The following is a 17,356-nucleotide window of genomic DNA, read 5'->3' on the forward strand; positions in this document are numbered from 1 at the left end:
GCTTTCACAGACAGATGGACACATCTTCACCACCACCGACATCAGATCCACTAGCGCTTCTGGAAGGAAACAACACCGAAATGCATAGCAGTGCAGGGGGATGTGCACACAAAAATAAAAGTAGATGAGGACGCATTTCAGGGAACATTTAAATGCTTGAAATATCCTCCTCTGAACAGTATCAGTCTCTGGACTGTGCCTTGTCCCTCTTTTTCCTTTTTTAAATGAGGCATATCTTCACCACTGTCTCTCTCCTTGGCAGGGCTGTCATTGCTCTCTTCACTCCCCCTCCCACATTTTAAGCCACCAAAGATTTTAACACCTAAGCATGCTCCTCTGTGATTATGTTAGCAAAGTCTCTATATATCTACTCCTGCCTAAATAAACAGCGGGGCCTTTGTGATTTTCCTACCACCCACACCAGCAACTCGGGGGACGGCTCTCTTCGATCCAGCAGCTGATTACAGACTGACCCCATGGGGATTTCTACCGGCTTGAGCATGTTCATTTTGTCTCCAGGCAGAGCGTTGCTTCAAGAGGACAGGACCCTTCAGACCATCTCCTCTGCTGCTTGGCCCAAAGTCAGAGGAAATACTTCTTGGGCTTGGATTTGACAGAAACAAAACATCCTAATGCCATTTTGGTAATGCCTCCTTAGCTCTGAAAACGCATCGGTGCTAAACCTTGGTGCGCAGCTAGCGGGGGTCACCTTTTACTTGATTGTCCAGGTTTTCCTCTTCTTCAGACTTTAGTAGAGTTGGCAAAAAGAGAGAATGCTGCGTGACCATCATGTGGACCACTGGGAGCTGGATGAGCTTCGTGCACATGGAGTTTTCAGGAAGATACAGGCACTGTATGGCAGCATGGAGGGCCTTTAAAAATGCGTGGTCCTGATACCGAAATCTAGGAGGCATGAATCAAAGGGGGAAAGAACTTCACATAGGGGAGTTTTATTTCGCAGGATACAACAAAAAACCTTTCTCTTGGCATTTTCTTAAGAAAAATTTCTAACACACCACAAAGATGACAATTTTACAGCGCATACCCGTCTACCCATGTGGATCCCACTACTGTCGCTGCAGGACACTTGCTCTATCACACACCTAGCCGTCCACCCATGGCAGGGGGCATTTCTGAAAACAGGGAGGGGATGCATTTTTTTTCCTGCGGTGCGAACACCAAACGAACTTCCTATTCAGTTAAAGTGCCAGGAGGCAGAAGAGCTGAGCCTGAATCAAGATACCGCTCACTGCTCAGCCCGTCCTGCCACGTCAGCCTCCCCGCTTCCTTGCGTCCGGCTACTGAGAGCTCCCATCCAGGGGTTCAGAGGCCTTCTCGGCCTTCATCCCTCAGAACCCACTGAAGGGATGAAAGCATCCTGCTCTGGAATACAGCAGCTTTTCAATCATATGTGACTAACCTTAAGAATCACTTAGCATACAGTGGGCATTCTAGAAATACAAATTAACCGAAGCCCAAAAGAAATGTCACTATTCCATGATGGCAATCCAAGGCAGTCATTGATCTGTGACCCACCTTCACGTCTTTCTCTTCTCTTGGGCCAAGTAAAGCATTTTTCTGTTTCAAGTCGGTGACTAATCAGGGAAGTGAAAATTAGAGGCACAACGACAGTTTCATGAGTCTGACCCTATCAAGTGCGAGTGAGGATGTGAGGAAAAGATGTGCTAGGTGAGCTCGGAAACTTTGGAGAGCAAGCTAAAAATCTAGTAAAACTGAAGCTGTGGCCACACTCCCTGCCAGCGAGCGCCGCTCCGAGAAAACCTGGCACGAGGCATGAAGGGGCGCGCAGCCTTCACTGCAGGCACGGGAGGGAGGGAGGAAGGGAGGGAGGGAGGAAGATGTCCACCAGCGGGGGAGAGGGGGGCTGAAAACAGAATCATACCCCCCCACCCCCGCAGCAAAAACAAATGGGCTGAGATCTAAGTGTATCAGCATGGGTAACTCAAAAACACTTGAGTGCAAGAAAAAAAAAAAGACACATAAGGCGATACATTTGTATAGAAAGTGAAGCCAACTAAAATACTGTCATTACTATTTAGAGACATGTTGGCATGCAACCAAGGTAGGAAAACACCCATGGCCATGATGAAGCCTGACCTCAGGAGAGTGACGCTTTATGGGGCGGGGGGGGGCGGAGGGGGATAGGGACAAACACAGGAAGCTGCCGGCACTTATTCGATCGGGGCGCTGCTGTCGTATTCTCTGCGTGCTCTGGTTTCTTAAAAATGTTTCATTTTTTAAAGGCTGCTTCTGTCATCGTCACGTCAGTGGGTAAATCGTCCAGCCTCCGCGGCATCCCAAACCCCGTCATCCGTGAACCGGGAGCGGCCCGTGATCCACAGACGCCGGGCTAACGAGCTACCACGCAGGCTTGGCGTCGCATGCTCACGCCCTTACTCAATTACCCCGAGAGAGCAAAACGGACTCACTTGAGTCCAGTCTTCACAAACTTCTGCCAATCACCAGGATCAACTTCATTAAGGGAATTCTGTGAATAAAAGAAGAAATATTCAGGGGACATCTTCAATTCATTTAAAGCACAGAATACAGATCTTAAATTAGAGGCGTTCAGTAAACACGGAAAACAGTGAGTGACCTAAGGAATCCATAGAAGCACGCAGTTGTTTCTTTCTTTGATTTTTTAAATTGTTTTATTATTTCTGCTAATGGCTCTGTCATTTTATTAGCATGTCTATGATCACCAAATGAGCAGAAAAACACTCCCTAACAGTCCTGTTACCTATCCCTCTGTCCACCACTTCAGAAGGCGCTCGTGGCCTGCGTCACGCACAGGGCCAGCCGCTCATGGCTTAAACACAGGACAGCACCTCTCCCCAGCGGAAGACCTTTGCACCATCAGCAGGGCCAATGCTGGTCCACAGTCACCGATGTAGAGAAAATCTCCAAATACAGCGCTAAGTTAAATCACAGGGGTGGGTGCTCTGGAGGGAAGGGAACTTCCTGGGATGATGAAAATCTCTGATGGGAGTGTGGGCACGAGGGTATATGTGCATTTGTCAACACTAAACTCTACACTTAAGAGCCCATATTTACACACACACACACACACACACACACACAAAAGGCCTGTATTTCACAACATGAAAACTATTCCTCAGTTAAAAGGGCTGGTGAGGTGGGCTCAGAGTGGGCGGCTGCGTGTGCCTGGCAGCAGGGGGCACAGGGAAACTCTGTACTGTCTGCTCAGCTCTGCTGTGAACCTAAAACCTAGAAACAGTGCATCTATGAAAGAGGAAAAAAGAAGAGAGAGAACGGGAGGTAGGGGAGGGGGGAGGCAAATCCCTGAGAAGAGCAGAGCCCGCCCTCAGTCATCGAGCTGGCCTCCTGGATGAGGGGCTGACGACAGGGTCACACAGGAAGGGCCACTGTCACCAGTGGCGGGTGAGCCCAGCACCCTCCTCTACGCTCAGCTCTCCCTAGGTCTCAGGGATGTTCCTCGTGCCCCCTAGTTCTGCCATGTTTGGGCTCCTAGGTACTTTGAACGCACAAACCTGTAACACAATGAATTAAGGCTGAGATACAGGTTAAAAAGTCTCCTGATACAACATAAGCACACCGCTTGATCTATAACCTACGAATCTATTTATCACACAACTGTCACCTAGGGTTATTTTCCTGAGGATTACTTTTTAAATTTTGGGTCCAGAGTTTAAACACAAGTCACAGACCCTATGAGTTTTAATGCAATTTTACATCACGGACTGAGGAATAACTCATATCCTTCAGGATGTTATTCCTGTGCAAAAATAATAATTTTATAATGACCAAAAATAGCTGAATATTTCCAAATTTTATGATAGCTCTTAGGCTCATAGTGGCAAGAAGCTCCATGAACCCCAAGCATAAGAACCTTAAATAAAACTACTCTAAGGCACATCATGATCATGTTGCTTTAAACAACGTAAAGAAAAAAAGCTCCTAAGGCAGGGGAACAAAGGTAAGAATGACAAACTTCTTATCGAGAACAATGTATGCCAGAAGACGGGAAAGCAACGACGTTTGACAATGCTCACAGGAAAGAAAAACCTGGAATGAAACTTCCCAACTCATTCTGAGGGCTATGTTACCTGATCCTAAAACCAAAAAATAACAGACTGCTAGAAAATGAAATTATAAACAGATATCCCACATGCACACAGATGGAAAAATTCTCAATAAAATATTAGCACATCAAATCCAACGATACGGAAAAACTGTAATACACTGTCATCAAGCAGGTGTATCCCAGGAACATAAAGTTAGTTTAACCATCAAAACTCAATTAATGTAAGTCATCTTATTAGCAGACTAAAAAAAAAACCAAAACCATAAACCATTTCAGTAGAAGCAAAAATGCGCTTGACAAAATCCTACATCCGTTCTTGGAAGAAGGCGGCGCATCGTCTCGGGGCAGAGTCAGCCCTGCTCATCTCCCACTACTTCTGGGTGCACATCTGTGAACTCTGGTCTGTCTATTCCACTCTTTCCTTTCAAAGTGTAATCAGGCTCTCTAAGGAAAGGAAAGACACCTACCAGCAGCTCACTAAATCTCAGCAGCATCTGCCTCTCCTGATCCCGGGTACTGTCGTGGTCTTGCTGGCCACCATGGAAAGATATGATCAGCCATTTCACACAGGACTCCAACAGAGTCCTCCTCCAGGTACGCAGCTCTCCGGCCGACCCTTCCAGCACTGCAGACACAGAGTCGGCCACGCTCCAACTGCACAGAAGACAGAAGGCACAGAGTTGGGGGGATGGCCTAAACCCCTCCAGCTTAAGTGTAACTCCCATTACAATGGGCCACCTGGGACAGCTCTGAGTCCCACTCCCCGACAGCACCTAAGCACCAGAGTCCATGGCTGCCCTGGCCTCCTTGCTCCAGCGTCACAGATACACCAACATTTTTACAATTACCGGAAACAATACTACTGCACCAGAAAAAAAGATACATTGTCCAGACTTTGCCTAAATCAGGCTATCTCAGTGTCAGTACTACTGACATGTTGGGCCAGATTCTTCTTTCTTGGCAGGGGGAGCAGTGCTATGACATGAGAAGATATTTAGCAGCACCCCTGGCCTCTATCCTCTAGATGCCAGAAGCGACAGCCCCCCTCCACCACGTTGTGACAATAAAAAATATCAGACGTGGCCAACTGTCCCCTGGAGGGGGCAAAATCACCCCCGGTTGAGAGCCGCTGCTCTCAGGGCATCAGACCCAGCCATCCACTCATGGAGACGTGCTCGCTCCAGGCAGGATGGCTGGAAGAAGACTTCCTGTAGGAGGTGCCTTCTCGCCAACTGGCATGAAAGCAGTGCGGCAACTTCCCACTAGTTTCTAAAAGCTACGGGGAAAAGTGAAGCGGAGAGGGGAACGTAAGCCTTCATACCTCTCGCGCCTGCCCGGAGTCTGAAGCAAGCTGGGCAAATGGTCCATGAGGACAGCAAGGTCCTTGGCTTTTGCAAACGGAACCAGCTGGGCCAGGACCTCCTGATGCAGCCCGGATGCTGGGGGCCCATCTGTGCTGAGAAGCCTGGTCTGCAGCCGTTTCCACAGGGCCTTCCTCAAGACGGGAATGACAGCAGAGGACACTAGGCAGAGACAAAAAGGAGAAATGGTCACACACTGCGGCATGCTGGGGCCAGCACGTACCAGCTCACAGAGCCCATGGCGAACTTTTAGGAATTTTGTGACTGGGTGAGTTCACACTCGTATCTTGAGGTTGGCCAGGGCAGGAGCACAGATGCCATGGAGATTGGCAAATGCGAGGGCCAGTCTGTTAAACGTTGACCAGCATGCCACTGGTTACCTCTCGTCAGTCAACCCTCTGACACTGGGCCCTGAGTGTCTAGCTCGAAGCTGGTCATGGGACTGTGAGCACCAAAGTTCTGGACTCGCTCGCGATTCATGCCTCAAAGGCACGGGAATTGGAGAGGTACACCAAGAATCACTGACTAGAGGGGGCGCCTGGGTGGCTCAGTCAGTTAAGTGTCCAACTGTTGGTTGCAGCTCAGGTCTTGATCTCATGGGTTGTGAGATCGAGCCCTACGTCAGGCTCCCTACTCAGCATGGAGTCTGCTTGAGATTCTCTCCCTCTCTCTCTGCCCCTCCCACTCGGTCTCTGTCTAAAATAGTAAATAAATCTTAAAAAAAAAAAAAAGAATCACTGACTAGAAGGGGGCTCTCTTACTTTTTAAAACATCTGTCATCACTGGTACAAAGTCATGACACACTGAGGGAAAGCAGTGAGTGAACAGTCATTCATACCCACGATAAAAAGAAATTAAGGCAAATTTCAGGTGAGCAAAAAGTGCCTCGGACCTGAAACCCTACAGGTGGAGGAAGAGGGCTGGGCCCAAGCTGCCTTGACTCAGCGTCACTCACTGACACTTCTTCTGCTGGGGACAATGGGCTGGGACAAAGGGCGGTCACCCCAAATGCCTCCCTTGCCCTGGTGCTGACCCTTCCTCGACCCAGCCCTCCCCCGCTTACTGCGGGGGGAGCCGCGGGTGGATGGGAGTGTGGGGCAGCACCTCAACCCACGGCCGAGACCCGAGACAGGGTAGGGCTGGGAGTGCGAATCTCTCCTCTTTCTCGATCTCCAGAGCTGGGTCAGTGGCTGGAGGACAGAGAGAGAGACTTAGCCCACACCCCAACTGTGGGAGTTCCCTGTTAGACCTCCTCAGCCCTCTGACTTAACACCCCCAGCTGCCCGAAGCCACCAGCTGCTGTACCTCCCACCGGGCGTGCACAGTGGCCCTGTGTCCTGGCCTGGAGATACGCGTGGAGGAGAGGGAGCAAGTCATCCAGGCGCTCCTGGAGGCAGAGCCCCGTGCCGGGCTGCCCGCACCACAGCTCGAACCGCAGGAGGTGGGTGCAGCTCAGCTGCAGGAGCAGGGCGGCGATGCCGAGGGCTGCCTGCGTCTGCCGGGCCAGGCAGTAGTCGAGCAGGTCCACCCCAACCACAGGGGCCAGAGCGGGCTCTCTCTGCAGAGTGTGGAGTAATACAGCGTCCAGCTCGTCCACGGCCAATGTGGGGAGCAAAGCCCCCAGGCTTTTCACAAACTCGGAGGCCCAAAGGAGCTCACTGCTCTGCAGCTGGTCCTGGGGGCTGCTGATCAACAGCTGGACCAGGGCCTTGCCGAAAGCATTCAGGTGTCTCTCCTTCCCAGGAGACTTCGTGGGCCACTGGGTCACCAGCTGGGCCTCAGGCAGGCTCAGCAGGGCCAGGGTGACCTCTCGGAGCTGGGCGCCCTCCATGTAGGGATGCAGTCCCTGCAGGGCCTCCAGTTGCGGGAGGGTCTTTGGTGGTGATGCGGCCGAGCCTGTCCTCCTGTTTTGCAACTCCTTCAACACGCTCTGAGTGATGGCCTCCAAGTACTTGGCCAGGAGACCCCGCTGACCAGTGCTCTGGAGGACCGGGGCGCTAGCCATTAGCAGCTGCAGGACCCCTGCACTGAGGTGGGCTGCCAGGAGTTTCACAAGGACGGGGCTGAGGGTGTGCGGAGGGAGGGCCTGTTGCTCCAGGGCCAGGTACCAGCCCTCCAGTGTGGGGTGTCGGAGGATGGCCACGAGCACCTCCTCCAGTGTCTGAAATAGAGTGATAAGGCACAGACCTCACACACGGCCCAGAGCCAGCAGGGAGTAGGATGGAGGGCAGACAACAGCATTCCTAAGCCATTCCATCCGCAAGCCCCAAAGCACCCCAACCCAAGCCTGGTCAAAGCTATAACCCGACTGCACTGCATTGCCCTCCTCTCCCTGCCCCCCGGGCAACTGTGACAGCTGAACCATGACTGGGCCAGTGTCCCACTCACACTGGCAGGTGTCTGACGAATTCAGCCTGAATGGATTAACTGTACAACAGAACTGCTCTCCACCAGGGGATGGGCTATGCAGCAATGCCCAAATGTGGTGAAGACCAATCATCTGGTTCCTGCTTAGCAGCCCTGCCCTCCGACATCAACCTGACCGAGGGACACAGGGATCCCGGGAGCAGCGGGATCACAGCGCGGGAGACCCTGCATCTGGGAACGGTGGCTTCGAGGTCCCCAGCAGGGGAGAGGTAAGCTCACGCTGTGGAGCTACTGGGCCAGCCGCACCCACCGCCCAGCCTTCACTCAACACAGGCTGCAACTGCTCAAAAGGAAAACGTTCCCAGTTTCTCAAGATGCTCGTGTCACCCAGTGTACGAGAAACAGCTCGCAGGGAAGGCAACTGGAAAGCTACACGCCCACATTATACCATGCTTATCTGTGGGTACAGGGGTCAGGGGTCGGGGGGAGGTTCAGTGTCCCTTCTGCGGTGTTCTGCGATTCCTTATTTACCTGCAACGAACACGTCCTCGTGTTGGATCAGAAGCAGAGGAAAAGCCAAGGTCTGAGACTTGACAGGAAAAGGTTAACAGGAAGGAGACCCACAGAAGAATGGCAGTGGTACCTTGTCATTGGCCAGCTCCAGTGAGGCCATGGACTCCATGTCCAAAAAGAGGTCGGATTCGGCCTGGGCGGCCTCGCATTTCTGCTGGTTCTGTGCATCCAGCTGCACACAGTGGACAACCAGGCGCCTGAGGAGGTCCAGGAGGAGCTGCAGGAGGGCAGGCCCTGCACTTCGGCCCAGCTGTGAGGACAAGAGCCGCACGACTGCTCAGAGGCCGGCGGGGGGGCTCACAGTCGCCACGACCGTGACTACCGCGTCCCTCCACAACCAGAAGGGGCCACGTTACCAGAAACAAGGACTGAGGAGGGCAACAGGCTAGAGTGGCAACTCCTTGTAAAACACCAAGAACCTCAAAGTCCTCTCTCAGTAAGATGTGCCCCCTAAATCTCGATGAAGTATGCAGGTTTATCTTGACCAAGGTGAGGGAAGCCCAAACTAAAACTCCGTAAAACACACCGGGAACAGAAAGCTCACCAGTGAACGACAAAATTACAACTTATGCAAGACGGTGGGTCTGGCAGCGCACTGACCCAGTCTGCCGTGGGAAGGACCCTGGCAGCAGGGTCGGCCATGTCGGCTCCTGGTCTGCAGGGGTCTGCAGCTGCTGAGGGGTACAGATTCTGCGAGGGGTACGGAAGCCTGCAGATACTGGGTGCCGAACCCACCTCTGCACATCTGCTCCAGGGAGGAGAAGCAGTCCAGGAGGGAGGGGCAGGCTGTGAACTAGCAGCCCAGGCTCCCCGGCTGGGTGGGTGGGTGGGGCGGTGGTCCTGTGTATGTCACCTCACTAAGTCTCCTCGTGAGCAACGGGGTGACAATGAGACTCCAGGGCTCTAGCAACACCATCACTCGCTCTGGACCCGACTCCCGAAGGGCCGCTCTGGAGGCCGAGATGTGGGGACACGCGGGGTCTGCGCGGAGAGGCCGGGGCGGTGCGGACCTGGCCGAAGCTCTGCACGGTGCTCCTGAGGTACAGCAGCAGGTGTGTGGCCGAGCGCAGCAGCTGGTGCATCGGGACGTGCGGGAGGGCAGCCCGCAGCCGTGCCTGAACCTGCCCGTCCAGGAGCGCGCCCTCGCTCTCGTAGGCCGTCTGCAGCAGGGCGGCGAAGGAGGAGGCTGGAGGACCCTGGGGCGCAAGGCTGCCTGGCGTCTGAAGGGGCTTGGGGAGGCAGCAAAAGCCCGGAGGGAAGGAAAGACAAACAACCACAGATAAAAAAGGTGCGCGGTCTGCTAAGACAGGTACGGGGTGATGTTCATGACAAGGGGACACTTCACAATCGCGTCCTAATACTAGAAAACACGTGACTGCGTGACATTTTATTTATGCAAATTAAGCCGCAGCGTTCTCAGTCACAGGTACGTTCCCAGAGGGCCTTAACACGAAGGCACTGGATCGGGAAGGCGTTCACACACGCTGGGGAACGGACGCTGCAGCCTGGAGCCACATGTGACAGACATTTCACTCAGAAGAGTCACTGTGCAGGCAAGCATCTGACTCTTGATTGCGGCTCAGGTCACGATCTTAAGCCCCGCAACAGGCTCTGTGCTCTGCGGGGAGTCTGCTTCTCCCTCTGCCCCCCCATCACTCATGCTCGCTCTCTCTCGCTATCAAATAAATAAATAAAATCTTAAAAAAAAAAAAGAAGAAGAAGAAGAGTCACTGTGATTAATCACTGGGAACTGGGAGGTCACAGCCGTGCAGGAGCCAGCTCGGTAAGCTCCAGGCCTTCCAAAGGCCCTCCCCCAGGAGCCTTGGTCAGAGTATCTTGTTGGGGGACTAACAAGACAGCGGACAGAATGAAGACAAATTTCTGGACTTCTACCTCAAACTGAAGTTGTTGATTTTTTCTACGACAACCACACTGCCTTTTTTATTCACCCCCACGTGCCTCATATCACTCTAACTCCACACGCTCCACATCGCAAGGCCAACGAAACGAGGCCACGTGTGTCCAGAAACACAGCAGGTCTCCGGGCAGGGTCCCCGGACCAGCAGCAGCGCTGCTCGGAACCGCCGAGAGAGGCCAACCCCCCGGGGCCCCCTGCCGAACTGAACGCACTCAGGGCGGGGCCTGGAGACCATGTCTGACGCCCCCTGGAGGGTGAGCAGCACTGCTGGGACCTACTCAGCAGAAAGCGGACGCCTTCCTCTGAGCACCCGTGAGGTGCAGCCCTGAACTGCGACGCTTGCCCTGAGCTCTGAGCGGCCACCACCAAGTCTGAACCACAGCCTAGCCGGGGGTGGGGGGAGCGGGGAGGAAGGTGGCAGCGGCCAGGAAGGGCGTGGACACTGGAGCCCACTGCCTGGGCGGAATCCTGACCTTGCTCCCATTGCTGCCTAGAGGTGGAACCACTCTGTGCCTCAGTTTCCCCATGTGTGTAATGAGCCCAGTAAGTCCTGACCTTCTTGGAACTGCTGTGAGGATTAAGGGACTTAAAACACACGTAGTATCCCCAGCAGCGGGCCCTGACGAACGGAAACATGCAAGCACTGTAAGCGACGGCTACAAATATCACAAGACAAAGAGGCCCTGAGCCGCCTTTTTCAAGAAAAGCTAAAAATTGAATATATACACAAAATGCACACCCCAGTTAACTGCCCCCCTGCCCTCCAACATTCGTAAACAGTCTGCAATGGGGCCAGACCTGCAGCACCCCATTACAAGAATGCAGTCCCCACGTAAAGAAGGTTCTTTGTTTCCACTTTCCCGGTCTTCACAGAATGGAGACTGCTGGGGGCGGTCAGCTGAGCCCACACGGTTGAGGAGCGTGCTAAGGCCCGCCGGAGAAAGCTAGGACCCACACGTACCAGATGACTCGGTAAGGAGAAACGGCAACCTCCCTCCCGCCCCGAACCGTGACGAGGGAGCCCTGCAGCCTGCGGGAAACTCAATTCCCTGCATCACCGAGCCATCTAGGCTCCATCCTAGCAGCTGAACAGCAATGATGCCCCCTGAGCGCCTTCTCTTGTGCAGGGAAAGCAGAAGGTTAACAAGCTTCTCCCTGGAAACTGAGCAGCCGGACAGCTGCACAGCTGGGGCACAGCCAGAGTGGCCCACAGAAGGCACCTCGGGGTTTTCTAGGCCAAGGCCTGGCTTCCGTGGGAGCAGTGATGCCCAGCTCACCGAGGCCTCTCGGGCTGGCTCTGGGATCCAGCGGCTGTAGTATCCGCGGAACCGGGACAGCTGATGGCAGCAAGGCGGGGCCGGAGGCTCCAACGTGTCGTAAGCCTGAAGCAGCAGACACAGAGCCAGAGGGTCCCTCTGCGTGTGGAGCAGGTCTGTCAGCACTGCCGTCAGATACGCCACGACGCTCTCTCCTGCCGGGGAATGAGATGTGTGACCACCCTTCTGCGACCCATCAGTAACACCAATTCCCACACGGATTTGAGACCCAGCAAAATGCAGGCCAACACACCGAAAGGCAGATGCTACCACTGCAGAGCGCATCCAGGCTCCGTTGCATTGACTCTGCGACACACACACCCTCAGGCTTCCGGTCCCAAGGCCTGGAAGTGGAGACCCAGGCGTGGAAGAGGTGATGCAGAAGCCACGTGCGGCCAGGACTCGCTTGGTGCTCACCAATCCGTCTCTCGTTCCTTGGCACGCGGGCGTCGCCTGTGGTTAGGCTAGGACCACGTGACTGAGGCAGCCACTTCCAGGCCTGGCCAGAACAGCCTCAGCATGACTGCCCTCTCTCTCTTCCTTTTCCAAGGTGACCCTGGAAGCCGTATGTTGAGACAGCACAGCTACAAGATGGGAGTGGCCTGGAGCCCTGAGCTGCCTCCTACAGGACAGTCACCCAAAAGAGCAACGTGACCTGTGCTAGGCTCTGGCAAGGTCTAGAAAAACAGCTTTACTCGTTAAACCACTACATGTTGGGGCTTCTTTGTTATTGCAGCAAAGCCTGAGCAACCCTAAGGACACCACTGTGATCTGTGAGTACTTCCTTGGTTCTACGTTCCAGCAATTTCCAGCAAGTATGAAGGACTCCTAGCCTAGCATCGTGATAGGAAGAACAAACATTGAAGAGAAAACATCAGTGTTCCAGCAGGGGCCTGTGCAGCCCCACAAATGCATTATTATGGACTTATGCTCAAATGACCATCTCCCAGAAGTCCAGCTAGCCTCTAGACTTATCCTTACGTGCTCAGCTCTAAAGGCCAAGTAGCTATCACGTTGGTGGGTCTGAATCTTGCTGCCTTGGATTTTCAGCCATTACTCCCAGAGCCCCTGGAATCACACCTCCTACTCCGCAGAGACCCAGCTGGATGATGCACCCAGAGTATCCTGACGACACACAGGTACCTGTTTCACTTTCTGTCCCAAGGAGCAACTTATTCCTGGCTTCCAGGGCGGCGGGGACCACCGCGCTGAATGGGAATGTGAGCAGGATCATGTCATCGTTCAGTAAGAATCCAATTTCCTCATCCAAGCCTTCGCTGCCCTCCACCAGGACGTCCACCATGTCGAGAACATCTGAGTCAGAAAGGGGACAGTCAAACCAAGGCAAGAGCCACTGAAGGAACCCACTGCAAAGAGCTCCACAGGGAGGGATAAGAGAACGTTTGATAAAAGCTAAATGTCCCTGGGGGAAAAGGCTTAATAGGAAGTTTGGTTCTAAATAGATGAGGACATCGCCTATAAAATCCTGAGATCTCTGCCAGACAAAATGCAGGATATCCAGCTCAGGTGGTAAGAGACTGAAGTTTCCTCAAGTGACACGGAGAAGCCCCCAAAACCTTAACGTGGATATTCGGCAAACAAGTCAAAATCTGAGAAGCAAAAAAGCATAAGGGTTGAAGAACAGGCCAGAGCCAGTGTCAGGTTCAAATCCCGACTTTCCTAGGTACTACCTGTGTGACTTGAGCTAATTACCTAACCTTTCTGTGCCTCAGCTGTCTTATCCCTATATAAAATGAGGAAAAGGACACCTGCCCTGTAGGGTGGTTCACGAGGTTGCAGGAGGTAGATTTATGAAGAGCTGAGATCAACACCTGGCACAGAGGAAACACTGCACAAATAAAAATAACCCAGCAAATAGACTCTGTACATACTCCCCATTCTATGAGCAAATAAGGCAATTTTCATTTCCAGAGTAGACTGAGCTTTGACTCAAAGAAACAGATGTCTATAATCTGCATAAGACATGAACACAACGCTCATTTTCATCACTGATTTGCCACAGTGGCTTGAACTCCAGAAGCCCAAGGAGCATAGAGGCAGGGGCGCCTACCGTCGATGTGAGAGACAGGAATGCTGACATCGTCAGCATCCTGCTTCGTCCCAGTGGCCTGCAGTGTGCTGGCTTCCTGGACAAAGTCAGAGGCTTTGTCTGTGTATGAATAGGGATTCGCCACCAAAGTCAGCAAAACCTGGGCATTGAAGAGTCAAGCAGAAAACATTCTGAGGGTCACAAATGAAATGCAAATATGCCAAAAAATATCACCGGTAAAATGAGGGAAGAGCTAAAATGTTAGCAGTCCTCAATAAGAACTGTAATTTTTCTGCCAAGTTTTTAACTTTTTGTTATAAAATTTAAAAAAAAAATTCCTTTAGTATAAACCATTGCTTTTAATATCGCTCTAAGCATACTATTGTTCTCTTCGTACAAAGACAAATCCTCGAAAGGTCATTAAATAGTACATGGTAATATATACCCATTTTACAAATTCTAAAACTAAGCAAATTCTGACATCTCGGCAGGAATTCTGAAGCAAGCCAGAAACGGGGCATTTGGCACCAGTGCATCAAAAATGCCTTAACTGAGGGCGCCTGGGTGGCTCAGTTGGTTAAGCCACTGCCTTCGGCTCAGGTCATGATCCTGGAGTCCCGGGATCGAGTCCCGCATCGGGCTCCCTGCTCGGCGGGGAGTCTGCTTCTCCCTCTGACCCTCCCCCTTCTCATGCTCTCTCTATCTCATTCTCTCTCTCAAATAAATAAACAAAAAATCTTAAAAAAACAAAAAAAATTAAAAAAAACAACAACACAAAAAACCCCCAAAAATGCCTTAATTGAGCTAAAAGCTAATTGGCTTATTTACTAACATGCTCCTTTAACACTGGAAATAGGTGCTTACACGTTCCAAAAACTGAATCACAGTCTCTCGTTTCTCTTCTGGGGTGTAATCTAAGTGCTCCAGCCACAGCTCCAGCTCCTTCCACGTGTGCTCGAACACCCCTGTGTCCCGAAGAATCTGTCAGGAAGCAGATCGGAGGGTTGGGGTCACCACGCTCTGTGCGAGCCGAAGCAGCATAACACAGAAACCCAAGAGCACGGAGGGGGTCAAAGTCTCATCTGCAGTTCTACTCCAAAAGCCACTCTTTCAAAACAACACTCCCATGGTTGAGGGAAACAAGGAAAAGAGATCATGCTGCACTCTATTAAAGATCACACGATCCCTGGTCTTGCTGCTTCCTATTCCTTTCTTTCAACTCCTAAATAATAAAAAGAAAAAAAAAAAAAACCCAGCTGCTACTTAGGAGTCTGGTTTTTATACCTGGATTGTCACAAAGACCCCAGGTAGATGTGCATGACTCAGCCCCTCACAGCAACCAACCATCAGCCTAAATGAAATTCTCCAACACACCACTCACGTCACGTCAGTCACATCACGTCACCACAGTGCGGCCCCTCAAGCCTCAGACCTGGGGCAAGGAGCACCAGCATTTCTAAGAGAACAGAATGTGTTAAGGGGCAGGACCTTGAACCAGGGGGATTAAATGATGTCCCCAAATGGACCGACGCCACAGACCGAGAGTCTGAGCAGCCCCACTGCACGAGCCCTGCAGCAGAGCGCACCGAAGGGAGACCCGACGGTGCCAATCCCACCTACGTGCAGTCAGCGATCACAAAATCGGCCTGGGGTCAAGTGCAGGCCTATAGGGAAATGACAACCTGTAGAGGTCAAGACCCAGACGTTCACGTTCTTCAAGCAGCTCAGGTGAGGTTATAGGGCAGCAAGATTACCAGCACTTCAAAGAAAGGTAGAATCTCTGCACCCTAAAAACAATGACGTGAATTCTGTAGCACCCGCGAGACATTTGCTGCACAGCAGAAATGACGAATTCGATTTCCTACGGCTGCATCAAGTGAGTACCAAGTGTAAGACAGAGAAGCTAACAGTCCAACTCCCTGTTCCCTTCCACGGACTTTGACACCCATGCTATGGGTGACCGAGGAGGTAAGGACGGCTGAGCACTGGAGAAGGCTGAGTTTGGACATGTGCGAAGAGGGATGGTCTATGTAAACAGAAATCCATTTCTTGAGCCTATAACGTACTAGGCATGACCTACTACGTGATCACAAGTACTCTCTTCTCCTCTGAAAGCCTACCGTTTCATCATTCCCGTTCACCATGGGAAAACGAAATTCAGAGAGGTTCAGTAATTTGCCCAGTGCCACCCAGGAAGGAGTAGAAGCAGGGCTCAGATCTAGGAACAGGACCTCAATGCCCACGTTTTCCACTCCATGCTGCCTCTTGGGAACACAGCTGGGTTTAGGGGTCATAAAACTGCCATAAAACCTCCCTTTTTTTTTTTTTTAAGATTTTATTTATTTATTTGACAGAGAAAGACAGGGCAAGAGAGGGAACACAAGCAGGGGGAGTAGGAGAGGGAGAAGCAGGCTTCCTGCTGAGTGGGGAGCCTGGTGCGGGGCTTGATCCCAGGACCCCGGGATCATGACTCGAGCCGAAGGCAGACGCCCAACAACTGAGCCACCCAGGCGCCCCAAAACCTCCCATTTTTAAGTTTAGAGAAGTCCTGATACACCCTTAATTCAACAACCGTTTACTAAGCACCTACCATAACAAAGAGTGAAAATGCCTCTCAGAATTAGGAACTGGTAGAAAACACTCACCTTTATGACCAGGAGTTTGGTGGATGACTTGAGCTGCAGATGGCTACTGGTCACAAACATTTTCATCAATAAGTAAAATACAGATCGCTCTCCTCCAATAATTTCTGCATCTGGGCCTTCCTGGAGTTTGAAAAGCAGCACATTCTCAACATTACAGAGGCCATAGTACACTGAGCAAACAGGTACTGCATGCCCAACATGCTCCCAGGCCTCTTATCTGCTCTCGTATAACTACAACCTGGTGAGACTGCTGGGATTTTAGACGTGAGGAGCCTCAGAAGCTCAACGAAACCCCTGAACAGCAGTTGGATAACTGGGCCTGGTTGCATGTCAGCAAAATGCCAGTGCGGACAGAATCGATCCCTTATACATAATTTAGCCTCTCACAAAGGCTTTTGAGCTTCAAACGCATATCTCAGCGAAGTACATGGAGCTCCAGATCCCTGGTCCCGATGCCATCAAGGCTGTGTTTGGCCTTGAGCACATGAAGTGCTGGTGTTCATGAAACCCAGCAGACTTCACCTTGTATGCAGAAGGTGGCGCACTGAATATAAATTAATATTTTAATACCAGTTTCTTGCAAAGTTAAGAGGCCTCCCTCTGTTCACTTTCCAAATAAATCAGCAGGATTCCCACTGGCCCTGTTCAGCTGGGGTGAAAAACGACACCCCTGGCTGGTCATCTCTCTGGGGTCCGTGGCAGTGACCTCATGGTGGGGTGCAGAGGTTGAGAGCAGGGCCATGGGCAACACTGCCTGGGGCCAATCCTGGGTCCTCCAGCTACGGCTGGCATCCTGCACAGGTGTCCTGAGCCCTCTGTGCCCCGGCTGCCTCGCCTTTAAGTGGCGGTAAAGGTGCGGATGCATGGAGCACATGTGTCAATCCTCAACTACAATGCAGGTGAACCTCAGGAGAGGACCTGGAAAAAAGGGCACAGATCCCAGCGCCCCCTGCACACTCACACCTTCCTGGAAATACAACAGGTAAAAATGCCCACATACATTTCCACACTATTAGTTCCATAAGATTTTAAGTAAGAT

General features: G+C 52.0%; 1 protein-coding gene across 1 annotated transcript in view; it reads right to left on the reverse strand.

Annotated features, from left to right (window-relative positions):
• URB1 (URB1 ribosome biogenesis factor) overlaps window positions 1-17,356 on the reverse strand; it is a 56,540-nt gene that overhangs the window by 20,378 nt on the left and 18,806 nt on the right. Inside the window, 13 exon segments of the mRNA XM_081803047.1 lie at window positions 9-59; window positions 710-903; window positions 2,451-2,509; window positions 4,555-4,741; window positions 5,409-5,610; window positions 6,754-7,609; window positions 8,459-8,638; window positions 9,399-9,617; window positions 11,584-11,777; window positions 12,766-12,936; window positions 13,694-13,832; window positions 14,537-14,653; window positions 16,318-16,530. Of these exon segments, the coding sequence (XP_081659173.1) occupies window positions 9-59; window positions 710-903; window positions 2,451-2,509; window positions 4,555-4,741; window positions 5,409-5,610; window positions 6,754-7,609; window positions 8,459-8,638; window positions 9,399-9,617; window positions 11,584-11,777; window positions 12,766-12,936; window positions 13,694-13,832; window positions 14,537-14,653; window positions 16,318-16,530 (2,782 nt within the window).

The sequence above is a fragment of the Leptonychotes weddellii genome, chromosome 1 (genome assembly GCF_054177405.1).
Source record: "Leptonychotes weddellii isolate Sample4059 chromosome 1, ASM5417740v2, whole genome shotgun sequence".
Lineage (NCBI taxonomy): Eukaryota > Metazoa > Chordata > Mammalia > Carnivora > Phocidae > Leptonychotes > Leptonychotes weddellii.